The following is a 27,942-nucleotide window of genomic DNA, read 5'->3' on the forward strand; positions in this document are numbered from 1 at the left end:
GAAACTTCGGTACAGTAACAGAACTATCTTCACACTTCCTAACTGCAACCCTCTCTGAACAGGAGGAAGGCACTGAGCCAGTGCGAGAAAGTGCACTTTGCAGATAATCAGTCAGCTTGGGATCACATTCCTCAACACATAAAATGAGAGGAAATCTCTCATGGCCACTGATCATGAAAGAGGAGGATTTTACAACAGTGAAAAAGCTCAGAGGCAAATAGATTCAAGCAAAGTGACAAGAGCAGTAAGTGACACCCTGCCCTGCCACCCCCAGACATTTCGTGTTAGTCAGCCAGCTGACCACCTCGACTGAAAATACAATGTGTGTTATGGGAAGTCACAGCTGAACTCCAACAGCCTATACTGCAACGTGCTGAACACAGCGTCCAAACGCACAGCTCTTTCAGCTCAACAGGAAATGGCAGCAGCAAACAAGCCTGGCTGAGAACTCTGTGACCTCTGCCCAATAATCTTCCTGTGCACTGCCTGCGGGACACAGGCCCAGGTTCCCTCTGGGGAGCTGCACAGGAAGGAGCACCTCACAGCTTCAGGTGGTAGAAAACTGCTTGCTCTGCAAAGCTACGGGAAGCAAGGCACGCACTACTGAGCCTCCTTAGCTGAACAATGCACCAGCCACTTCAAGAGACAGGCTGAGGAATTTAAAGGAGAGGGAACTAACTACCCACTGCAGTAAGAATACATCAAGTGGCAGTGCAGAGGCTCTGCCTCTTCCCTAGTTGTAGTAAGACAGGTTAGAGACGGGTGTCTTGGGCTTTGTAAACACCAATATTAAAAGCTCAAAGATTTCCAGGGCTGGCTTAAATTCCTTATCTGCTGTGTGTTCTTCCATAAGAGGCCACTGATCCTTGTGCTTGAAAATTACTTTAGAATTTTCACAGATGTTTGCTCCTTATTTCCCACTGTGAAGACCATTATCTGACCCAGCTGGTACCAGAAAGTGACCAACCTCATGAGATGAAGGGACTTTCTCCTCACAGTGAAAGCAGACACAAAAAATGGAACAACATTACAAAAGAAAGAATCCTTCTAGCTGAGAGGGCAATGCCTGAGATATAGAGAGTAAGTTTTTTCAGCTTTATTACACAATTGCTGTGAACTTACTGTAGTTCCTTTCTGGTTTCTAAGGCTGCTGGATGCTGTCCCAGGAAACAGGAAAAGCCAATATACTTGGCTCACGGACTGAAAAAACAACTTTTGTTTTCATATGCACATTATGGCATTAAAGTGCTGCTTTCTACATCTGTCAACAGATCTTTGTTTCATTTATGATTCTTGTTGCTTCCAAGATGAACCTCTGCTTCTGTAGCACATGACAGGGCATCAGATTCAAAATGTTTTCCATCCCACAAGTCATAATTTGTCACTCTCTTTGCATAGAGAGGCAAACAGGAAGGTCTGAACAGTGAAATGGACAAAGCCTGATCTAAAGCAGCAACTTGTGCAGGGTGGAAAAGAGAGGGCAAATGCTTGGAAAAGTAAACTGAAATCCATCCAGGTGTCTTGCATGGAAAAAGATCTACATAATTACATGTTTCTGTGTCTGTCATTACATCTCTATCTACAGAGGAGAAAAACCCTGGAAGAGCTCAGACCACACCCTGACTTGCCATTCACAGTCACCTACCTCGGTGAGACACATAAATCACATTTCTTTGTGGCTGTGTTTTTTAGAAAACTGAATGCTTTTCTTAACAACTCATTATGTAAGGCAGTTCCTACTGCCAGCACCTCACAATGCAAGAAAGAAGGGAATTGATTGCATAGGAGGGTGGAGACAAATGTACTCTCAAAGTGAGTCAGCTTGGAAAAACTAACTCAACACAACCTAAAGAGAGAGTGACAAACAGCAATACCTTACACACAGAAAATCCTCTCTGAGGGCTCAGAGCAGGGCCCACCAGAAGCTGCTGCTGAATGATGCAGAAGGCAACAGCCCTCACCACCTCCTCACTGACCTCATCGCAGACCTTTGCTCCTTTCCTGAGCAGTTTTGCTGAAAAGTCCATGGCTATAGAGTTCAGGACAGCCTTGTCAGCTGCCTGGCTGCAATCCCTTATGTAAACCTGGCAGTGAGGCTCCTGAGTGATAAGGCATATTACTGCTTTGGTTAGGGACTCAATGTACTGGCACGACAGACTTCAAAAACAAAAAACCCCAAACCTAAACAAAAATAGTCAGCTAAGCAAACAACACCAGCCCCTCTCTGCTTAATTTGTTCTGGCAACAACAGGCACCCAAGTTCTTATCACATGCCAGATAATAATGGTAAGTTTTAGCTTGTCTTGGTTTTAAACCGCAGCTGCTAAAAGAAAAACCAGCAAATAGGGGAAGTGTTTATAGTAAGCACAAACTTCTCAGTGTACAAATACATGTGTTTTTGTACCTCGACAATTAACAGCGAGAACATGGAGTGTCATTAAGAGGGTGAAGCATGGTACATTAACCCAACCCTTACTTTAGGGAGGCAACTACAGCACGTGAAGCCTTGATTTGCAGGACATAGGCCAGATATAAGGATCTCTGTGAACTAAAGGCTGATATAAACAAACCTTCCCTTTGAGAACATGAACGTGTTAGAAAGCCAGCACAGGGTATCTATGCTGGTAAATCTCACTGCAGCTGTGACTGCAGCCACAAACAGGAATTTATGATCTTTGGCGCACAAAGACAAGGTTAGAAAGTACTGGAGAAGGCAGCCTGCTTACTGAACAACTGTAGTGGTTGTTCTAAGCTTTGGTTTTTGGGAACTGCACAATGTTTTTCACAAAGTCTGACTGCCATACATGCACCCATAACCCAGCACCTGACCACTGCTAGCAACGAAGGGTACCTGGCTGCACTCCTCTGATCAATATATAACAGCATTACAAACTGTAGGATGCCCTCCCACTGAGGGTTGCTCCTTCAAAACAGTACCAGAACTGCAAAGAGATGCAGCTCCAGGTAGAACAGCCATATGCAACAGCAAAGCATATTTTAGTACCCTTTCCTGAGCAAAAGATCCAGGACACTGACAACAAAATTCTGCAGACAGAAGGCACCTCTGAGCCAGTGTAAGCCAAGAGATTTCTGCTCATCATCAACAATCCCCTGCCTCACATTTTGGCTGCAGGAAGCATTTTCCCTCCTGCCTGAAGGCTATCTCTTTGCTTGTATATGAAGTTTGGCACAAAAGGCTAAGAGCATTGCTTGTAAGAGGCCCTCCTACCTTTGTATTCACTTACATCTTAATATATTTTGTCCCTGAAGTAAAATCCATTTGAATGTTATTGGAAGCACTAGGTTTTAGCACCTCTAGGCAGATCCAAAATCATTCCAGTTTCTACTGCAGTTATGTATATCCCTTCTGAACCAGAGTTTTGAGCAGACTTTGTCCTAGACAGTAGAAAGAAAGAGGGATACAAAAAGGGACTCTGAGCTTCACAGAGCTGCAAGCCCATCCTAGCTCCCTCCCACTGAAGGTCTGGTAAGATCCCAGGGAGCCCTGGTCCCTTCTGCCTTGTCCCAAAGCTGCTGCCTCCCCTGGCTCATGAGGCCTGCAGTGTGGGTCTTGTGGCTCTCAACTAGGTAAATATCTTTTTGTATGTGTGTGGTTCCCAGGGTCTGAAAGCTTGGTTTCCCTGCTCTAAAGCTCTGCACAGGAGCTCTTGCAAAAATGAAATAAGCCTCACGGAAATACATATCAGGCTGCATATTGCCTGCAGACTTTCATGCTTGTCTCAGAGAATTCTTGTCTCCTGTCCCTTCCTTTCTTTCCTTCTCCACTGCTTCAGGATTTCCTCAAAGACTGCACTACAGGTATGGTTTCCTGCTACTGCCTAATGAACAGTTTGTCCTTGGCATACAGATGTAATAATGAGGCAACTTTCAAGAGAACACATACATTATGTGCTAGTGGGGATTATGGGTACATACAGTTAATCCACCTATTTTTGTGAGAAAAAAAGAACATATCAACTTTACAAATACAATTTTCTTAGTATAACAGGTGTGAATAGGAGGTGATACAGATTTTATGCTCTGCATTATGTTTTGACTGCTATTGATGTATCACATAATTCAAATGACAGCAGCACCTTCAAAAATTTCCTGCCATGAGGAATCATACCTGTTAGTAGGCATGACATGACTTCAGTGTTTAAAGAATTGGTAAGTGATTCTAGAAGACACAGTCGTTAACTGTAGCTGCTACTTATTATGCAGATCTTAATTTTAAGGTTAACACATGCTGAGGGGTATTTTAAATATTATCAAAATTAACTGATCAACCAAAAGTCTTTCACTTTCTCCCTAAAGACCTCTGCTCTAGCGTCAAATGAAAATGACTGAAAATATATTAAAGATTACAGCCCGGGGGGGGGGGGGAGGGGGCTTACAGGCTTACTGTGTGTAGCTATTTCTTCGCTGTTACATTTGTGAGCCTGCTAAGGGTGGAGTTCTGTATCTACTGTTCTGTGCAGCCCTTCACTCTCTTCTAATCCACCCCTATCACAGTATCTGAGCATAAAAAGGGAACAAACCGCAGGCATTTTCATGAGACAGCAAATGATTATCATTGCCAAGAACAACCTTTATTCTTTTCTAACAAAGATCATATGATAGCTGAGCAGATACAGCCATTTCACTAAAATGTATCAGATAATTACATATAATTAATGATAATATTTATTTAAGAACTGTTAGTACCTTGTGACACAACCCCCCTCAACAAGAACAGTAGCGTGCCTGCAAAGCATTTTATGATCTAGGTCAGATGCCAGAGTCCTTTTGCTGAAAAAGGTGAAAACTCCTAATGCAGCCTTGCACTGAGATGATACCAGGTAATATCTCAATGAGAGCCTAAGTTACACTGGAGTGACACAAGGCTGCCAACGGCATGTTTAAAACCACTCCTGATATATCAGAGCACTCCATTAATGACAGAGAATCTGGGTTTCCGACTGTTGTACAGACAGCTGTCCCCCAAGTGTATTAGGTCTGCAAGAGACCTCTCTTCCTTCTTAGGGATGGCCCAGGGCCTCCTCTCCATCCTGCCCTGCCCAACAACCTGCCATCCTGGAGCACAGTCAGAAACAGCAAGCACTATCTACTCCTTCTTTGGGAGCAGCACTAGATCACTGACAGAACTACTGAAAGCTAACAGCAGTGCAGTTTCTCAGTTAAGTAAGTATGTACAAATGTGTGACACCGGACAGAAAATGAGGGCATTACTGAAAAAATGGGATTGCAAAAGAATTAATGTCTACAGCTTATTAATTTCCCAGGTAAAATAAGAGACGCAGACAGAGATGAAAGATCATCTGAAGGCTTGAGCATTGAGATTAGGCTTCTGTCTAATTACAAACACATCTAATTTGGTGCTTTAATGTCCTGTGCGAGTGGCTGCATGGTTTTGAGTTAATGGCTGGCCTAACTGTCCCATACCTCAACAGTACTCTTCTAAGTAATCACAGATTGATGGGAAAGTATGAATTCCTACAGCAAATAATTGTTTTTTGAGGACTGTTCTGAAAGAATCACATTTTTTGGGGGCACCTCATGAAGCACATCAGTCACACATACAGTCTCAGATATGAAACTTGTAAGTCCTTCGTTTCAACTTAGCTTTCCTTTACACCTTGTAACATATAATGGAGTATGGGCAGGGGCACACTCTCTGCCGAGGTCCAGAGTACCAATGCAAGAGGCTGTAATATCTGACCCAATCCCAACTGCTAGGCCCTCTCTTGATGGTAGAACTGTATTGCCTTCTCAGTTTTGCCAGCTGACCCACTTCAATAATTGTTTCCTCACTCATCTCAGTTAAAAGGACCTGGATTAATGAAGATGTGTAAATGAACCTGATATTTTCTGGCTGCAGGAGTCTTGGGGGCAGGCTTAGGGACAGTGAACCACACAGCTGATGCAGGTAGAAGTTGAAGAGCATGTGTGCCTGCGAGGGCTGGAAACCAGATTTGGCATCTATGCTTCCCCACCATCACGATTCAAAATCTGGTGTTACTGCATCATTTCCTAACTCATCCCACCATTATTATAACCAAAATCTGGTGCTAGTGCATAATTTGCAAACTCATAAGGTGAGTGCTGTCTGTATGTGCTACTGCTGAGAATAGCACGCGTCTCCTGCTGACACAGTGAAGTCACTCAGTTACGTGTCTGGCAGCACTGCCTCTGCTTTGTGTTCTCCTTTGGTATGCAGAGACGCCGTGGTGTCATGTTTCATGACATGTAAATAGCACCATTTCCCACATTAGGCCAACCCCATATTTCAGTAGCATACAGCAATTTCCCACAGTAACCTGAATCCTTCATGTGCTGCACTAGACACAAGAAGAAAGGGAACGACAGACTCAATTCAATATGCCGAGAACAACAACTGGGATGTTCAGTGAAGAACGTTACAACAAACTAAACTGTCCATTACCTCTTTGCTTCACTGATAAAGTGCCAACAATCGAAACTCAAGATTCTCTTTTAGATGCTTTAGACAGACAGGCTCTTACAGATGAATTCAGACAGATACAGACAGGTACTCTTTATTCTCTGTATTGTCTGAGCAACACTAGTACTTATCATTATTCCTGCCAGAAAGAAAAAACCCTCAAAAGCCCCTTCCTTTTTGGATTAAGAATGGGAATAAAATCAGGTATCTGTTAAGATCTAAACGGGGAAGACCAAACGTGCTAAACTACTACTACACTGTACATTTTGGTTACATCTTGTGCTCGGTGTAATTTCTAGTGCCTGATCTTAGATCAGTCCTGTCCATCTCCACTCCTTCACCAACCAGCCCACCATCATATGCTTGAAAATTTATAATGGGAAGGCAAACAAAGGCACAGAGCTGACTTTGTAAGAAACCCTGGGTGACATGGTTTAGTGTGAGGTGTCCCTGCAAATGGCAGGGGGGGTTGGAACTAGATGATCTTAAGGTCCTTTCCAATCCTAACTATTCGATGATTCTATGATTCTAATGTGTGGCTTTAACAGGGATACGCATTTTAATTTGCCTTATACCCAGCACACTGACTTTGTAAGCACTAAGTGATCAAAATGCTCAGAGCTGGAGGTGCAGGTACAGAGCAAACACAAAGGAAAAAAGGACCACTAACCTGGAGAAAAACACATCACTATTAATGAAGGAAATGTCATCTGTTAAATCCATCTCCTTCCAACATGAACCACCATCTGTCAGTCGGAGGCTGACCTGAGGTATTCCATCCGATAGGCCTGGTTGTGGCACCAGGAATGTTTGGCCGGATCCTTCCATTGTGGTCTTTGTCATCTACAGTAGTAAACAGAGAGAAAAATGAAAAATGAAAGGAAGAAAGGACAGAGCAGCCTTTTCAGATAATCTAACAAAAAAGACATTCCATACCAGTGTATAAACAACAAAGAATATGACAAGGTGAGAAATAACAGTATAAAATACATATGAATCAGACATTCTGTTTGATAAAGACTATTGAAAGAAAAATAAAGGTGTGTCTATGGAAAGAACAGGGGTTCTTTCCAGAGGTCACAAGATTTAAAAAGGGAGGGTAAGTAAAATAAACAGAAAGTTATTTTCTGAATCACAAAAAAGTTCCCATTGAATTTGATTTGCTTCTTGACACAACTAGAGAAACAGGTGGTAGAGGCAATTCTACACCTCTTCTCCTATCCTTTTTAATTTCAACTGATGTCAACATGTGCCCTGGAAGCAAATTTCTTAGACTGTGAACATTCTATATTCATGTTCCTTGCTAAGGCAGCCAGGACACAGAGTTGGAAGTTCAGCTCCCTAAATCCAAGACAAAGTTTCCAAGCATCACTGAGCCCATCTACATGAAGCTAGGGGTCTTGCTTTGCCCTTTCAGCAGAAGCATACAAGTGGTGCATCAGATGGGTGTGCAGTATCATCAGCAGATAAAGGATGCTTAGGGAGGAAAGAGAGCAAGTTCAGAGGTCTGTCCCTCATGCATTGCCACAGCTTTTAGCAATCTGTGCTTTGGGTTTTTTTTTAACTTCAGAGGTTGCACCTGGTTCGCTGTGTTATAAGCAAACATTGAGCCTAACCTTTGTGCTTACATTCAGTTTTCTCCTGTGTTCACTGCTATGTTTAGCCTTCGCAAGATCCTGTGGCTGGGAGTTTCACATCACATTTCACAACACTGTTACACACTAATTAAAGTCATATAAGAGAAGTATTTCTGTTTTAGATATGGTGACAGGTATTCTTTCCCTTGTTTCTATATTATGAGAATTTGCAAATAATTGTTCCTCACTCACCTTCCCCATACTATTCTTGACTTTATACTACTCTAAGTAGTTGTCTCTTATCAGACAAAAAAAACCCAAAACAGTTTATATAGTCTCTAATTTTACAGAAGTATTCTGATGTGTTTGATCCTTTTTGCTGCTTTCCTCTATACCTTTTCACCTTCTGTAGCCAAAGCTGAAGGTAGCATTATATACGTAGGCAGATTTAGGGGTGGTTTCTTATCAAAAGCCAGCATTTTATTTCCTTTCATGATTGCTTACTGATCTGACAGCTTCGTGATATTTCAGCAGCATCAAATCTCTTTTCTGAAAACAAGATCTAATTTGGAGCTCATCAGTGTACACATCTATATAATTTGTGGTTTGTGGGCATTAGTTACCATAGAGTGATGGAAATTCAACTTATAATTCTTTTCAGCCAGTACAGAGTAAATTAGGAGCCTTCTGTAAGTCCCTGTAGCCAGCTTTTAGTTTTTCCTACCTTGAGTAAGTTTCTAATATCAGCACATTCAAACTCTTTCTGGGTCATTATTGAAGTGGTTGAATAGCACAGATTCCAACAAAGATCCCTAAGGGACTCCAAGGAACCCTCTCTCCACTGATAAACCAATCATATATTTTTATTGCTTTCTAATTATTAATCCATAAAAAATCTTTTCTGATAAACCAACCATGTATTTTTATTGCTTCCTAATTATTAATCCATAAAAAGTCTTTTCTTCTTAACACTAGACATCTTTGCTTCTTTAAAAACCTCTGACAATCCTACCAAACCATTTTGAAAATTCACGTGTGCTACATTGACTATACCTATTCACATGCTCACTGGCTCCTCTGTGACAATTTTTTCATCAAAGAAGTAATGCTGGTGCTTCCTAGTGACTCCAGTTATCCATTTGTTGATTAATTCTGCTGCCTGCTGCAGTTTCTACAAATCTGCTGGACAGTAAATCAGACTTTCTGGATTCCTCTTGAACCCTTTTCTTACCTGGCTTACCCTAAGATTTTTAGGAAAATTCTTGGTGCTTCCTCTGTTTCATAATGCTTTGTTTCACTTACATTTGTGTCCTAATGCTTTGTGTGTGTTGAAAAGTTTCATGGGACAGAAAGCTGCTTCTTACTGAAAAATAATACATATACCAGAGGCAAAGGCAAACCAGAGGGATACATTAAGAGAGCTTCCCAGCTTCAGCCTCTGGACTGCATGCTCTTGGTGAGATCCTGCCTTTGGGCATTTTGCCTGGAGTCAACATCTCACTTTTGGACCACCACTGGCTTGAATCAATACTATGTCAACCAATTGCCTGCAGCAGTCACTGACTGTTGACACCATGGAAACTGGGCACACAGCACAGAGGCATCAAGCCATGGCTCTCAGCTGCTATACAACTTCAGCAGTCCTGTGATTTGAAAGGGGAAGACCGTGTCTGCAGGGAGGAGGGGAAACAGGAATCTACACATGGCAGCATTACAGGAGGGACTCACAACAGGAGGCAGCAGGGCCTAGGATTTGGAGGCACCAAATTCTGCTAGAATGGCTGTTAAGCCTTTCTTTCCCCCTGAAAACTTGCAGTCCGTCATTTAGCTGCTCTGCATCTGGAGGTGACAGCCGTCTCTTGTGTCTGCACCTGAACATCTCTCAGCATGGCCGTTGGTGCTACTTCACTGCCACCTGCTAAAGCTGATGCCACAAACACCAGAAAAGCTCTTCATCAGAGTTACAAGAAATGGTGTCTACATGTACACACAGACCTCTAAACTAAAACAGCTCCTACACTGTCCTGTTAATACTTCACAGAAGTACACATGGGTCTAAGCAATACAGGCAACTTCTATGATGTGGCACATATGCCAGCAGCAATGGAAGCCTGGAAAACAGCAGGAAGTCAGCCTTTGCACCCCTACTATAGTATGTGCATCCTGATTTTAAGATTGCAATTATCAAAGCTAAGTAATTTTGCAACTGGATACTGCATTAGTAAAATCTGCCTTAGACAACAAGAAGCAATAGGAAACAGGCAGCATCTGCCGAACAGCATGTATCTGATTCCCTATGTGCAAATTATTCATGAACTTTACACTCATTTACAGAAGCTCCTTATACTGGAAAATTCCATAAAACCCCCCTATTTATTATTCTGGTGTTCTAAAAGGAAAAAAAAAAGTTTTGGTACAGTCTGCAATTCTCATTTTCTGGCAATAAAAGATCACTTGGATATAGGCACTTCCAACAAAATGCATGTCAATCACATACAAACTCTGCAAGAAAATTGTTTTAAAGATCAGATTAAAATTAGGATTATTTCAGCATTTCCACGGCACCTCAAAATCATTAAGAAGGGGAAGGAACCAATGTTTCAGATGATTTATGAGCTACTATTTTGATAGCTTTGGAAAACAATATCGTAGCACAGTAGTTATTTCTTTAGCAATATAGTCTACAAGTAATGGCAACTTATATCTGAATTAAACTTACATTTAGTTTCAGTGCAAAACTGCTTTCAGTTGCATCTGTATATAAACACATTGAGGAGCACAGACTCGATGATCCTTGTGAGTCCATTCCAACTTGAGATTTTCTATGATTCTATGTAGCAAAATGTATTCCTTGAACCCATATGTACTAAAAATTAAATAAACTTTTTCATTTAATTAATATGTCTTTAATCTTTATTAACAATAGGAAGGAAAAATGTTCACTGATCTCATTCTACAGTTTTTAGTTATCCTGTAAAAAAGCCACCTGCACAACTGTCATAAGAACAGCACTTCACTGGGGTGCCTCTGAGATGAAGATGTGCCCATGGGTAGACAAAGACTTGTGTCATTTGAATTCCTTACAAAACACATTAAAGAACTATGGACAGAGGCAGCCTAAACACTTTTTGGGTGGTGAAGCTCACAAGAGATAATTTTTTGGCAGATTTCTTTGTATATGCACATGCATATGTCTCATGCACCTTACAAAGTGACAACACCATCTTGCAAACTGCAGCACTATGTTATTCATTATCAAGACAATACTGGGAAGACAAGCATATTAGTTGTTAAATGACAGAGAAGAGTGAGAAAAAAGGACAAATATTGTATAAAGGTTATTCCAATTTTCTCCAATACACCCCTTTTTGTGCTCAGCCTAACGAGCCACCTTATCCTCCAGTGGATGGGGATGGTAGCCAGTGAAACCCCTGGGAAGGCTATTACAAAGGCACACAAGAAATCTATAAGAAGTTAAAGCATTAGTTTAAAAGGAAACAAGGATGACAACAAAAGCCCGTGTGGAAACTTGTTGTGTGTTGCAACACATTTCCACAGGCTGTATCTTGTTACACTCTGTACCAAGTACTGTAGGAGGTTTGTAGTTAGCTGTGCAGCACACCCTCATTTGCATTTTGTCTCCAGAACAGCCATTCCACTGAATGACAAGGAAAGATCCAAGTGAGCTTTACAAAGGTCTTTAGAAGAATCAACCCCACACCCCAGATAAGGACAACCCTTAGCTAGAAGGCAGTTGTTTTCATCTCATAATGTTCCTGAAAGTACTAACAATAAGAAAGCCATTGTCTATTCATTAAAATACTATCATGTACAGCGGCTGTTTTGCTTTTCTCAAGACTTTTGGAAACAGTATCCTGTTCATGTTTTAGCTCACAGCCCTTTACATTTAGCTTACATCACTTCTATTATTTTTTTCCCCTCAGATATAACAACAATCATTAAGTTAACCTGACTTCATTTGTTATCTGTTTGATCATTGTTACAAAGTCTAGTTGGATGCAAATAACTACCCTTAATGATCTGGATGATGAGGCAGAGCATACCATCAGCAAGTCTGCAGATGACACAAAACTAGGAGGAGTAACGGACATGCCAGAGGTCATGCTACCATCCAGAGCTACCTTGACAGGCTGACAAGAGCCTCACGTAGTTCAACAAAGGGAAGTTCAAACTCTTGTGCCTGGGGAGGAACAACCAGTATGTGCTGGGTGCTACCCAGCTTGGCAGAGAAGGATCTGGGGGTCCTGGTGGACAAGCTGACCATGAGCTAGACATATGCCCCTTGCCACAAAGGCAGCCAGAGGTGACCTGTGTTGCATTAGGAGGAGTGCTACCAGCAAGTCAAGGGAAGCGACTCTTATCCTCTACTCAGCACTAGCACGGCCACACCTTGAGTGCTGAGACCAGTTCTGAGCTCCCCAGTGTTCTACAAAAGAGATGTGGACATAACTGGAGACAGTCCAATGAAGAGCCATGAAGATGATGAAGAGACTGGCACATCAATTTTCTCGGGAAAGGCTGAGAGATCTGGGACTGTTCAGCCTAGAGAAGAGGAAGGATCTTATCAATGAGTACCAATACCTGAAGGGAGAGTGCAGAGTAGGCAGACAGATTCTTTTCAGTAGTGCCCAGTGACAGGACCAGAAGCAATGGTTTTGGAGCCTGTATCTGTGGAGATACTCAAAAGCTCTCTCACCATGGCCCTGTACAATTGGCTCTAGGTATCCTGGCTGAGCAGTGGGGTTGGACAAGATGACCCACAGAGGTCCCTTCAACCTCAATCACTCTGTGATTCTGTAATTTTCCCTTTTACATTCTCATTTATCCACCTAACTAAACATATTAATTGCTGTAAACTGTGATGCCTAAAATGGTGCGACATGTGTCAAAGGAGCATTTTGTCCCAGGCAAAATCTAACCCATAAGGCCTGCCAAAGAGAAATCCGTAAGTCTTTGTAATCCATAACAAGCTTCACTTCAGAAGATGACACCAATAAACCCAACGACAACCCAGAAAAATATGAATGTTCTGGTTGAAGAACAAATCTGTCTCCTTAAAGATTTTCATCTGGCAAAGCCTAACCTCAAACTGCACTTGCCAAAGATCAGATTCAGCCTGAACCAGGCATGCTGTGGGCTGTTAGGTTACAGTTACAGGCTGTACCTGCTGAAAGCATGGGCTCTGCCAAAGTCTGCTACTCTGTAATTTAGAATGCATCTTTATTCTGGGCAAAATACAAGCAAAATAGTGTCAGATGCTACTGACAATCAAAAGGACAATCCCAATAAAGGATAATCAAAACAGCAAAGAATGGACAGCTACAAGGAATTATTACACCACACATCCTGCATTAAGCTTTCAAGTTTTGCCTTCTCAGAAAGTTCAGAGACAAGGAACTGTGTTTGCAGTTTTATTAGTGACTGGTCAGTTTTATGACCAATATAAATACACATCATGATGGGTGTTGAAGAAAGTGCAAGAAAACCCTTCCCCTAGAGACACAAGCTGACCAGTCAAGGTGGCTTCATCCCACACATACAAGAGCCAAGATTCTTCATAAATGACTCACTGTATCATAGAGATGCTTCATCTCCTTGTGAGCTGTCAGAAGTTCCTGGGTTCAAAGATAAAACATAAATATACCATATATTCTAAAGGTCTGATGTGGTACGGTGACTCTAATCTTTCAATGCTCTTGAAGAACAGGGACTGCTCCACACCAAGATGCTATATGCATTGACATGGAGTAAACATGCATGTCCTTAGCACAGTTCATCTTGCTTTTCTGGGTGCCTCACTCATTTTCTAAAGGACGAAAAAGAAAAACTTCCAACATCCCAAGCTATGTTGAACACATAAATGAACACGTAAATAATCAGGGTAATTTATACCCATTTGAGTAATTAGGTAGTCAAGATGCAGAACTTTTTGAAGAAGCTGAGTTTATAGTTAAAATTTCATAATTGAAAGGAAGGCAAAGATGTTTCCATGAGGTTATCATAAAAAAAAACAACAAAACAGGAAGTATTTAAAACATTTACAGTACTTTCTTTTATTTAATACTGCATGAACTTACTCTTCCAGAGAAGAGAGAAACCTCACCCAGAAACTTCCTTAATAAACTGATGGCACTCAGAGATGTCCACCAAAACAAAGAGGTCCACATTACCTTTTGAGGAGCTTCATATTTTGTCATCTTAGGACTCTTTCAGCTTACAAGTAGTGTATATCAGTACAAATATTCTACAGAATAGAAAAAGGCATGTTTCTTTGCAAAAACCTAGGCGTGGCTGAGTGATGCAGGGAAACTGGAAATGTTTTCTTTCCTACTCTAGTCTCAATTCGGCTGGCTATCAGTACAAACCTTACATGTTAATCTATCCACTCATCAGCGTTACCTCAGCTTCATGAATGGAGAAAGGCAGATCATCAGCCAGATGTACCTCTTGCCTGACACCTAACCAACCTGCCTCCACCAGTTCACTCAACCAAGCACATGTGTCTTTGTCAACTGACTTGCCAACCTGGCAAGGACAGCTTCAAACTAGTAAAGGTGGAAGAAGGGGTGAGTTATAAAGATCACACACACACAAAACAAAACAAGGATTGAGTGGGTATACCTCCAGTAAGTGCATGCAGCCAAGGAAGTGCCTACAGGACACGACTACAGGGTAACCTCTTGCACCCCTCCTGGAAAACAGACATGCTCCAACGCTCCTCTGAAAAGCTTGTATGCACAGAGTATGGAAAACAAGCAGGATGAACTAGAGATCTATATGCGGTCACAGGGCTTTGATCTCACTGCAGATAGACAGATCCACAGAGACATTGTGGTATAGCTCACATGACTGGAATGTTGTCATCAATGGCTACATGCATTTTAAGAAAGACAGACCAAGTTGTGAGAACACCTGGAATATCTGGAGCTCTGTCTCAGGGTGGATGAAGAGCAAGTTGAGATGGGTCAGGATTAAAGGGCAGACCAGCAGGGTGACACTTGTGGGTGTTTGCTACAGACCATCTGCATCAAGAGCACACAGTAGATGAGACCTTTTACAGATAGCTGGAAGTAGCCTCACAATCATACGACCTGGTTCTCATAGGGAACTTCAATCACCCTGACATCTGCTGGAGGAATAATAGAGTGAGGAGCAAAGAACCTGGGAAGTTCCTGGAAAGCACTGATGATAACTTTCAGACACAGGTGATGAAGGAGCCAACAAGGAAAGGTGAGCTGCTGGACCTATACTAACAAACAAGGAACGACTCAGGGATGTGAAAGTTGGGGTCAGCCTGGGCTGCTGTCATGATGAGATCATGGAGTTTAGTATCATGTGAGGAGGAAACAGAGCAATATAAGATTGCAGCCCTGGACTTCAGAAAAGCTAACTTTAGCCTCTTCAGCAATGACAAAGACAGTGGGATTGAATGCATCCTCAGCAAGTTTGCAGATGACAACAAGCTGAGTGGTGCAGCTGACATTCCTAAGGGAGAGGATGTCATTCAGAGGCACCTGGACAAGCTCGAGAAGAGGACCCATGAGAACCTAATGAGGTTCAACAAGGCCAGCAGGTTCAGGGAGGTGATTCTGCCCCTCTGTTCTCATGAGACTCCACCTGGAGTACTGCACCCAGCTCTGGAGTCTTAAGCACAGGAAAGACATGGAGCTGTTGGAGCAGTCCAGATGAGGGCCACAAAGATGATCAAAGGGCTGGAACACCTCATCTATGAAAAAAGGCTGAGAGACTTGGACTTACTCAGCCTGGAGAAGAGAAAGGTCTGGAGAGACCTCACTTCAGTATGTAAATGGGCCTTTCAATACTTAAATGGGGTATATAAGAGAGATAAGGATAGACTTTTAAATAAGGCTTGTTGTGTAATGGTTTTAAACTAAAAGAGGGTAGATTCAGACTAGATATAAGGAAGAAAGTTTTTATGATGAGGGTAATGAAACACTGGGAACAGGTTGCCCAGAGAGGTGGTGCTCATCCCTGGAAACATTCAAGGTCAGGCTGGACAGGGCTTTTGAGCAACCTGATCTAGTTGAATGTATTCCTGCCCACGGCAGGGGGATTTGACTAGATGACCTTTAAACGTCCTGTCCAACTCAATCTATTATATGATTCTAAGCTTGGAGTGAACTTAAAGCAAGACTTAAAACAGTCATCTTTCAAGACACTGCTCTAAGTGCTAAAAATGGGCTTGTGCTGAAGCACAGATTCAGTTCAAAAAGTAATAAAATATAAAAAGTAATTAAAAACCACCTTGATTCATCACTTCATCTACCACCTACAATACAGATTTTAAAACCATGTAGGCATATTACAGCTAGTAAGTTCTTTCAAAGAAAAAATGCTTCATCATCCTAAACAGCTGACACTGGGAGACAAAGATCAATAGCTCTGTAATTCTTATCAGGTTTAGCAGAGAGTCAGCACAGATAACATAAGCAATAACACATAATTGAAAAATTCAGCTACCAGCTCTCTTCTGTACTCACAACCAAGAACCAAGTCCTTAACTGAGTAACTGCCACACTGAAATCATAAAGTCATGATGAATGTGGTCATCCTTACAATCTGTGCAGATGCCGCTGTCACATTTGGATTTCTGTTACTTGTATTTTTAGATATTAGATCACTAAAACACCTCCTCTGTACTCCTCCCTACTCAGATATCAAAGTTATAAATTTGATGCAACCCTAAAGTGTATATAAAGATTTAAAGTTCAACCAAGTTCTGCTGCTTTATGTAATTTCCTGTGTCTTAAAGAGGTCAAGACCCTTTGGATTATAATAACATAATGAGCATTATCTTCCTTTAAGCCACAGCCTCCATATTTGACAGAAGCCACTGCAAACAGCAGAACTGCTTAAAGGCTTAAAAGTAAACACACACTTACAAACTTTGTTAACACTGTATGATTCCAGAGGTAGGGAGCTAGTAAATGCTCTCAGAAAGCCTACAAAATTCAAGCACACAGTTATCACATTTCTAGCTCCAGAGTTAAGTCACTTTCACTGTATATGGATCCCATAATCTTGTTTCAGTAAACTTTCTCAAAGTTAAAGTCATGTCTGTTATAGCCCATGGTCAAAGCCCACGGACTGGAAATTGTACAGGAATTACTTGTGTCAGAACCATTTTCTTATTTGTAACTGCTGTACCAAATTTTGTCTATTTTCAGTGAAGCTTTAAATTAATGCTGGAACAGCAAGTTAATTCCTACTGTGTTGCAGATATCCAAATCACAATAAACTCACTGTCTCTAACTGTATCAAATCCACAGAACTAATCTAAAAGAAGAGCAACAGACACTTATTTTACTTACTGAAGTGAATAGACAGGATTCTGAATATAGATTGAGATTTACTGAGATGGTAACAGTCTTCCCCAGTTACTTCTCCATCAAAATGAATTTCTTGAAACTTTAGTAATACTGCCAGTACATAAGTCTGAAGAAAATCTCTACAGTATGGCTGATTTTGGTCTGAGGCCACATGAAACCACTCTGGGAAACCACACCTGCGGTTTATCAGAGCTGTTTAAATTATCATGTCTCAGTGAATGTATCTGAGCTTGCTACTCACTGCTCTTTGTACCAGCAAGATGAAAAGGAGGTACATAAATGAATCAGTTCCATCTACCCTTATCTTTAAGCAAGTCCACAGAAACAGGGCATCCCAGAATCCTCATACACTATTCAAATCCCTGCACTGAATTTAAGGCATTAATAGACATGACTGTAGTGATACCTACATTGTGGACCACATACTGTTAACTCCACCTCCAGCTGCATTAACTGGAAAACATTTGGTTAAAATTATCTTCTTCACAGACTTGCTTCTCTAACACAAAGTCAAACCAGCCTACCCAGTGAATCGCCTAATACAGAAAGGCATAGGAAGGAGAAGCCCCATGTTTACCTGTGCTACCTGCTTTCACACTTACTTAGTCAGTCACTATCTTGGTTTTAACTTTCCATGTATGACTAACAAGGCTAGACTTAATGACAAGTAGAAGCTCCCTAAAAGACTTCAGTAGTGACCCCATTTTTTCCCCATTAGCTCTATTCCCTATGACATATCTTATAACTTATTCAATCAGTGAAAAAGGCCTTTTACTGTAAATGAGGTGCTGCATGATATGTAGGAAAAAAATCCCATACAAAATACTTCAATAGCAAAATTGCCATTTACTATGATCTGGGACAACACTCACAATATTGATATTTAAGGCAAACAAAATTTGCCTATTATTCTTGTGCAATTGGCAATTCCAAATATCAAAGCACTTGATTAAGTGCTTTACCAAAAACAACTGACCCTCTGGTGCTCAAAGAACATCTGGATGAACAGTAAAAAGTAACCCCAGAGACGCTCCCACTAGGGCAGATTCAGTGAACAAATTCCAAATTCTCCCTGAAGGCTAAATATAAATATTGTGTACTCCAGAATAATGTAATTTGAACCAAACCTATCCTGTCCTAAAACCATTAAAATTCAAGACATCAACCCAGCAGTAAGATAATCTTCAAACCTGAGAGTCTCCATGGAACACAAAAGGAGATTGTTGGAGTGAACCTTCAACACTGTAAGGCCCATTTTCTGCCAGAAGCCAGGTGTGTTTGCCTAAGGGAGCCCTTTCAGCCTTCTACCCATGCAGCTCTATAGGCAACTTTGTCAAAATGCTGCAAGCATGCAGCACACATGGGATGGGGGCCAAAAAGTGACAAGATGTATGGGCCTCAAGCCAGAATATACAACAAGCTCCCAGTGATTGCCAACTGCTGCATGGCATCTGTTTGCAGAAGGAAATCTAGTACAGGCAATGTTCTGAATCAGGGCAGAATGAACTTCTTCCAAGTAGAGAGGGAGGAGTGGGATTGATGTAGACCTCTCAAGTCAGGGGTTCTGCAGGTGTGGCAGAGAATAGCACCCTGCAGCTGAGCACCCAGCCAGTTCACTAAACTGAAATGTTTAACTCTCTGATTTGACAACTTCATCCATTGGTGAGGAATCTCAGTGAAAGGTATGTTGAGGACTCCTTGATGGACATAAAAAAGAAAGCTCTAAAGCAAAATAAGCAAGGATGCCTTCATATCATACCATCTAGTTTCTAAGTAATATACAAGGAAGACTACATAATAAAAAAAAAATACATCCTTCTTCTTGAGGTAATACCAAACTCCTTATGCATATGTTTTCTGGGATTATATAAAATAATCCTCCCTTGCAGTCCTTCCTAGAGAATTCCATCAGTTAACAGTTTGGCACATACTGTCTTTGTGTCACAGATGGTCTGGATGCACAGAGAAAGACTCTAGCCTTTGCTATTTTTTTTTTCTGTTCTACATTTATGTAGTTGCTTCAGCATAAAACTGCTGGTAACCTCAATCTGCCGCACATATAAGATTGGTTCCACATACTCTTGCAAAGTCACTCATAAATTCATTTTTGAACTCCGAGGACCTCAAAATCCCCTTTTTCTACTCCTGTGCCTGCAGTCCCGGGCAATGCAGTAACACATCAGGCTGGCTGTGTTTTCTCTTATGCTCTGGGATTGAGTCTATACATGTGTGAATATCACCATTGACAATAAAGCAGGGAAAAAATCCCTCATAGGTAAAACCAGACAGTGGACTGTAAATGGCATTTACCTTCTTTTCCTGTGCATTTCTGTTCCACGTATGGAGACTGGAAAGATGGATCTACCATTGCTTGGCCACAGCAGGTACCTGAGTATTTCTTATGGCCTTTGTTCCATACTGGGGACTACCTTCAGCTTCAGTATTTTTAAGCTGTATCAATAATAGTACAGATGCTGATGAGATATCAGGCATTCTGATATCTCAAATTACCAAGTGAATCTCTGTTAGTGAGGTTGCTTTCAAAAACAGACACTTTGTACTAACCAGGAATTCTGTCACAGGCTCTGACAAAGGCAATGGGATACTATGGGCATCAAGAATCAGCTTAATCCTCTTTTGGCCATGCTTAAATGGGGTCAGCACTACAGGTCAAGTGATTACTGCAGAACAGTTGGTCTGTGCCAACTGCTTGTGTGGACATACCTAGAGTCAGAGCACCTGTCTGCTGCAGCAAAGCTTATGGCCTCTTAAGAAATATAAAAATCAATCCTCAGTCATTATCCTGAATGTAGAGTCAGAGCATCCCCGTAGACAGCAAAGATAACATAAGTATTTGTCTCCAAATCTTAGAGTTCTCACCTGGCTACAGAGACACTGCTCCTCTGAGAATAATTTCTGCCTTTGATTCACTTGGTTTCTTTGGACTCTCCCAGCTTGAACACAATAGAGGTATCAAGAGTAAGAAGCAGAAATATGGCCAGGTGATCATAATCAGAGGAGAGATGTAGCAATACACTTAGAAAGCTGACTATGGTGATGATTTGTTTTCAGTTTCCCACAGGGCAGACTTTCTGCTCATGTCTGCATCCAGCCGCCTATTCAGAACAACAGTGAGAGCAATAAAAATTATGGTAGGTTACTGCAGTTACAATGGGCATAATTTGATATTTCAATACAGTCTTAAAATAAATACGCCACCTCCAGTGAAGGAGTCTTAAAGTAAATGCTCTGTAAACGTCAGCTGTGCTATTAAAAAGCAAATGTTAATCAGACCATCAAAAGCCAGGTAACACAGGTAAGTCAAGTCAGTACAGCACCTATCACATTCCTCCATCCTTCCTGTTGGCTGTTTGAGGTGTAAACAAGTAAGTGTTTGTCAAAGGATTTCTGTGTTAGAAAAGCATGAAGCTGTGCCAAAATTTAGAGCTGCTCCAGTGAAGTCCATGTAAGTATGTTGGGAAGTCTCAAACAAGCTTCTGAAAAACCTGTCTTTCTCCATGTATGGTACTTCTCCTGTTCACAGCATGACAATGATTACACAGCGATGAAAGAATTCGCTGCCTAAAAGACACTGTTGGCACTGGCCTGAACTGTACTATATCCCATAAAGTGCAGACAGATCCTTAAAGGAAAATAAATTAGCTTTACATCTGTATTTCTCCTGCTCTGCGATACCATATGGCCAATTCATTAACAAAGGAACCTGAAGAGGTGAAATGACAACTGCGAGGTTCACTCTAGCTACCCACCCTTCAATTGCTTTTCCTTCTCAACATTAAAGAATTCTGTTTATGAACTCTGTACAAAAAGCAGGTTCAGGCCACAGGGATTTTGAAGAGAGCAGGAGCAGCATTTTCAAGCATACCAGTAAAGTGGCACTACACGTGCCCAAGCTCAACTAGTACTTTTTCTTATGGCCCTCTGAATCAACACTGGGTAATACAGATAAGCTGAGACTCCACTAGAAATTCCACTGGACCACGTAACAATACAGCAAAAAAGGGTTATAAACTTCCTGTTCTTGGAGCATTCACCTCTGAACTACAAAAAGAATCAGAAGATACATTCCGTACTCTACAAGGATCTTCAAGGTGATCTCACAGGTCTTTTCTACCTCCCATTTCCATGGCACTGTATCTTCATCATAAATATACCTCCAATTTTAAGTATAAGTCATTGCAGTTAAATGACTCAAGTGAGTCATGTAGGTGTGTTCAATCAGATTCTTCTGCAACTTTCTAGCAAGTTAGAAATTAACATTCCTGCAATTTGCGTAGGACAAGGCTTGCTGCTGACTGAATACTATTAAGAAGAGCATGCAACAGTTAGTGACTGCAGAAAGCACACAGTATAATACCTGCTTTCATTATGTTGGAGATGAAAAATGAAAACAGAAGTGTGTAAACGAAAAGCAGAAAACCCTTTGATAGCACACTATTAACTGCTTGTCATGGATTCTGTAACAGCATATGTGGATTGATATGTTTTACTATAAAAATGCATTCAGTTTACACAAAATAATGCTTCCAAGGGAACAGGAGATCCATATACTGAGGAAACAGCAAGCAACTCTAGCTAAGAACCTATTAAACATTAACCTCCACAACTCTGCTCAGTACAGGCTGTGGCAAGAGATCTTATTTGCACTGGGCAGAGTGCACACAAGTATATTTTTGTGGTTCTCTGAAAAAAGATTGTATTTACAGTTTATTCTGACACTTGCAAACCTCTTGTCCCCTCCTTATTGTCCTCCGGTTCATGCTGGTTTTTACAAGGCAATCATTAACACAAGATGATACCACTCCTCCTACAAACTGGTTGTTTTCTCTTTAAATTTGCAGCATATGTTAGCAAATTCAGGGGAACTTTAATTAAGGGGAAGAACTTGCCACCATTAAACCAAAAGATGCAAGCTGAAAGACAAAAGCTACTAGAAGGTACCAGGCAGGCCTAACAGTCATGTTTTCAGGCCATGTAGGTTCCTAAGGCTACTTAGAAAACTTAACAACAAACAAAGCAAAACCAGAACCTTAAACACAGTTCAAGTGTTTGAGGTTCAAACACTTGGGTCAAAAACAGACACTCAAACGCAGATTCTCAGTTCAAGCTGTGAATCCACTGTTGTTAATGTTTTATTCTTACATATTAGCTCCTGAAGGACTGGCAGTCTGTTTGATGTGACCGTTTAAAATACAGAAAGTGCATGTGTTCGTTTCTGATAATATTGTAACACTTGAGTAACGAAGCACATTTTTTAATATATTTTGGTTTTTAAATATACTATGAACTTGCAGCTAAAAAAAAAAAAAGTAATTTAAGATATTTTTGACTACAGTTCTACTGATTCCTAACTCTAACAGCAGAGATTAAATAACTGTACATCTTCAGAAGTCCAACCCTAGCACTCTCAGAACACTCTCTGGTATTGGAATCCAAACAATAAACATAAGCTGTAATTTTCAAATGTGAGTATTTCAAGTCAGGCACGTGCATTCCACATAGAGTACTAAAAATGTCGAAATTTAGTCAAGTCACGTTTTCAAAGAGTTAAAGAGCAGCTGTCTGCCTGTGTTTATGCTAAGACAGACTTTCGTACTTGCATAAAATTAATTTTATTATGTAATTACCTAAAACATAACTGTGTATCCCTGAATTTTGAGAACTCTATTCATTTTAGCATTGCTTGTGAAACTTATGAAACTACAAGATGAAATCTGTTGTGCTTTAAAGCCTGATTTCCTTTAAAACTAATGACGTGGCTACTATACAGCTGGGATAAATCAGCTTGGAGCCATAAAACTACTAACACGTATCCCATGCAGAAATACTACCTGAGCATCACTCTTCTAAACCATTACAGACCTCCAGAGAATGCTGTGAGGGGTGAGGCTTATTAGCAATTGCATACTTTCCATTCTCACATGAAGAAAAAACTGCCCAGTACAGCATACTGGATACAAAACAAGCTCAAGCTTTGTTTTGCTCTGCTGTGTGTGCTCAATGATCAGCATGACCTAACTGTTTATATTACCCAAGTCCTGCTTACTGTCAACAGCTGCCAGGAGCTACCTCTCCATCCCACATTCCCCAGACAGACAATCCCACCTGGAAAAACTGCCATGTCCCATCTATTAACTCTGAATGATGCACCACAGTCTCTCCAAAACCTGCCCAGACTAGAGTACTCACTCATCTCACCAAGTCCCACCATAAGGCCCCACTACCGTTACTAAGGGAAATTCTCTACTCTCAGGTGTACTTGGGCCAAAGTAAAGAGTTAACATCTATACAGGATTTTGAGGTAAGGTTAATTAGTTTATGAAGTTAATTAGGTTTTGAAGTAAGTTTCCTTAGTGATTTCTAAGAAAGAATTTAGAAGATCAAGGCAAAAACCAGAGACTGTTCATTAATTTCCTGACTTTGATGGGCAATATGTATTGACAAACAGTCTAGTCAGAAGTATGTCAGCATAAAGCAAAGTTTCTAATCATCGCTTTCATCTGCAAATGTAGCAAATTTAGAGACTTTCAGATCTGCCTAACCTTATACAATAGTAACAACAACCTCCATTGGCCCATTCTAAATCATGGACTGTTATTTTCCATGAGATTTATTACCACAGTATCAAAACTCCTAACTACTTTTGATCGCTCAAACAGCTCAAAAAGCCTGAGGCCATCTTTTAGCTCTGGGTTAACACAGCAGTGACCCTCAAATACAATCCATAGGTATGACCCTGATACAAATGCTAATAATTATCAAAAACCACTACAGAGCACAGCTGGCTTGTCCATACCCTAAACCAGTAATCACTTCTTTCAAATTCCTGACCAGTGTTCTTACACCTAGATCACATGAATTATACTAGCCCAAGAAACAGGTCTTCTTCCTTAGGAAGGCTACTGTGCTGGTAAAGAAATCATTCTTCTGGCAGATTTTCTGCAAGTCATACAAAATGCAGGTTTTACAGTGTGTGAGACTCCACCTCAATAACAGCTTTAAACTAATTAGCTATGGAGATTCCTATAATGAAGAAAGATTAGTACATCCCTAGAATACTCTTCAACCTATTTATTTTTCAAGAGAATAACCTTTTACGACAAGAAGCACTGATGCTAATAAAGACAGGTGGTCGAGTATTCCAGCTCCTAGCTTTGTCGAGGGTATCCTTAAAGGACAAACTAAATCACAGGCAGGGTAAGAGATACTTAGAAATGTCTCTTACTCCATTACTCTTCCTGAACTTATTTCTCTTTATGTTTACCTCTTTGGCCAGACAGACAGACTGACCAGGATTATTAGCATGTGAGAGTCTTCAATTAAATATTTATTTTCAGTTACATACTTGAATTAATTTTAGGGAGATGACTAACAACAGCAGAGAAGTCCAAGAAAGACCCTAGCACAAAAAGACCTCATCTCCCACATCCTGAATAGCTGACACTACTGGCTCTGGACGAGAACCTTGGCAAATTTTTGGTAAATTTCAATGGAACGAGAAAATACTTGCTACAGTAGTTCAGCTTCAGTTACTCATTACAGTTTTTCTAGAATGAACTGTACGGGTTCTTTTATCCATTGTCATTAATAAGATGGTTTCATACAGCATACTTGCGTCATGCATTATTATCTGGCTGGAATGCAAAGTTCGGACTGAACAGGACACTACCCTTGTTTTTATTGTTTCCAACAATTTGTTGAATGGACATAAAAATTGTTAAGTTTCAATCTCAGTCAACTCTAGTCCCAGACATCTTGAACTACACAGTGAATCTGCATTCTTTTTTTATTTGCAACACACTAACACACTGTAACACAAGAGTGTAAAGATGATAATCACTGCAGGAAGGAGTTAGGAAAAAAAAGTTAGTAAGAACAAGTTATCCACTGTGGTCTATTTTAAAGATAAATTTATCCGTTGAGAATTCGGTATTCCAAGACATCTTTGTAACAATCTCATTATTACTGCTGTGCTCACCTTCTCTTTCCTACTTGGTTCAGTAATTAATCTCTTTTTGGCCTCACAAACTGCATAATCAAAGGAAACTGGCCTGTGGGATTTTCAGTTTCAGTTTTAATGCTACTAGAAAGCATCAGATCTATTGTGTTAGCTGTTAATATGTAGAAGACAACCTTAATTAAAACAAACTGTAACTTTATCAGTGTGAAGCTTTTTCTTAACTAAGGCACAATTAGATTTGTACAGAAACAAGGAGTCAGATTCCCTTCTGATATAAAGAAGGGGCAGCTCTGAACTTCACCAAAATGTTACTGCATCGAAGTATTTGGCCTTGTGCCCCAAAAGAGCTGTTACACATGACTGCTCACCTACCCTATGCAGGGCTTTTGACAGAAAAAAAAAAGCTGTTGTCAGTGCAGTGATTAAGGCTGAAAATGTCAGTAACAATATTTCATTAGGAAAAAAAATAATCATGGTAAATTGTAGGGAGATTCTGACAGAGAGATACAAAGTCATGGGTAATACAGAGAAGATGGACTGCTCACTATCTTCTTCAGTTAAAGAAAAAAGGGAAAAAAAGGCGACCTTCAAATGATACTAGTAAAAGCCATGTTTATAACAAAATGAGTCAGTTCTTCACGTGAGAGGAAGCAATTTGGCACTCTTTGCCAGATGATATCTTGGAAACAAAAAGCTTACACATGTGCAAGGAGTACACAAGACAATTGCTTTGGACATCACTAAATACGCAAGCCACATCCAGACCAGGAAAGCCTGCAAAAATAGTCACAAATTGGTAATTGAAGGAAACACCTTGCTGCCCTGTTCCTGCTCCTCCCTGGACATCTGCTTATGGGCAGTGTGGGAGGCAGCACTCTAGGCTAGATGGATCCCAAGTCTGAGCCAGTACAGCCACTCTTATGTAGGATGATCAACCATTAAGAGCATTATTCAGTGAATTCAGTGCTGCAAATGTTTGCAGAAAAGATGCATTAGCTGATTACACAGGGATAGCTGCAACAGCTGACTCATTACTGGGTCAGCAGCTGTACACCACAGAGAGGGAATATTCTGTTTCTCTCAACAGCACCCCATGTAACAGTGCAATGCAGCCTTTGCTTCAGGTAGATGTCAGCAGGGTCACACCTGTGATTTTTCCCTAGGCTACAACAAAAGTGCACAACAATGCTGTCCAAGGAGCCATAGAGAACAAACAGTGAATTTCAGAGTTCCTGGCTCTCCCTTCATGTGATGCTGAAGCAATTTAGATTACCCAAACCAGTGCTGTCCCCTGCACAAAGTTCCCTAGAGCACAGCAGTGCAAATGTGATACACAGCAGTGCTGTCAAGGGTGCCAGTGCAGAAGCAAAAGAGCCACAGAAATCACAGAGCTGCTTTTCCTCCTACTTACAAGATGAAGAAAACACAGCATCTCTTCCCCTCTGTGATCACACAAAATAGCTCATGGATGATTAAGGCTCTATAAGACATGCAAAGTATCAAGTGATCTATATTTTTAAGACCAAAATTGTGCAACCTATGGCAAGAGCATTTTCAAAGGCATTTTCTAATCGTTGTGGTCACAGGTATTTTCATGAATGTTAACCAGATAGAATAAATAATTTTTACTGAGATATCAGTTCACAGTCATCATTCAATGGCACAGATACCTTCAGGAAAAATATAGATAATTATTTAACATGACAAGTCATTAAAAATCTCTCTCAACAGTGTATTTGGTATCTTTTCTATTTTGTATTGAGAAAGTGATGAAAACATCCTTGTTAGAAAGGGCATCAAGGTTAGCAAAGCTGTTAAACATTTTCTTATCTAGACAAACCATATAACAAAGATTGAAACAGCTAGAACTTAGAGATAGGATTCTTTGCCTTAGTTGCTATTGGCATATAGGAAGATGAGCAAAACTGACTGTACCTATCTCCTGTTCTACCTTGCTATCACGCTATACTTTAATAACCAGAATTCAGCAGAGCTGTTTCAGACAGAACTAATAAAAAGCAGAATCTCACGGTTTGCAAAAAACGGATCACTGCTTTTCAATATGAAACTAATACCCTATTCAGCTCCACTTTCATTTCCTTTTGTTCTCCCAAGACTATTTATATGTATGACCTTTTACCTGAGACCGTATCTCTTAATAATCAGTTAAAGGTTACTCTGTTTTGCTTCAGTACAACCTTAACCTACTGCAATTATTGACACAAAACATGTACAAAGGTCATGAATTGCGATAGAAAAGCAAATCAGAGATGCGGAAATCCATTATTTTTAGAGATGACTGCAATATAAAAAGGAAATGACAAACACAGTAATCATCCCATGATATACCTCAATGCTGGCAACTACATCTGTGGAATATCCTTGGTATTTTCTAGGAGGAGAAGCAAAATGTGTATCCAGCCATCTAAGAGGACCAGTTACTGAATGCTGCAAAAACTTAAACTGGAAATACTCAGATCAAATACAATACCAGAATTTGCAACAGGTTATAAAATCTTCACTGAGTGAACATATTCATCTTCCATGCCC

General features: G+C 40.6%; 1 protein-coding gene across 2 annotated transcripts in view; it reads right to left on the minus strand.

The window, feature by feature from the left end:
* FAM13A (family with sequence similarity 13 member A) overlaps positions 1–27,942 on the minus strand; it is a 128,954-nt gene that overhangs the window by 68,696 nt on the left and 32,316 nt on the right. For both annotated transcript variants that reach the window (XM_034064602.1, XM_034064601.1), the window contains exon 6: positions 7,134–7,306. In XM_034064602.1, the coding sequence (XP_033920493.1) occupies positions 7,134–7,306 (173 nt within the window). The remainder of the gene's footprint in view (positions 1–7,133; positions 7,307–27,942) is intronic.

Source organism: Melopsittacus undulatus, chromosome 7 (assembly GCF_012275295.1).
Source record: "Melopsittacus undulatus isolate bMelUnd1 chromosome 7, bMelUnd1.mat.Z, whole genome shotgun sequence".
Lineage (NCBI taxonomy): Eukaryota > Metazoa > Chordata > Aves > Psittaciformes > Psittaculidae > Melopsittacus > Melopsittacus undulatus.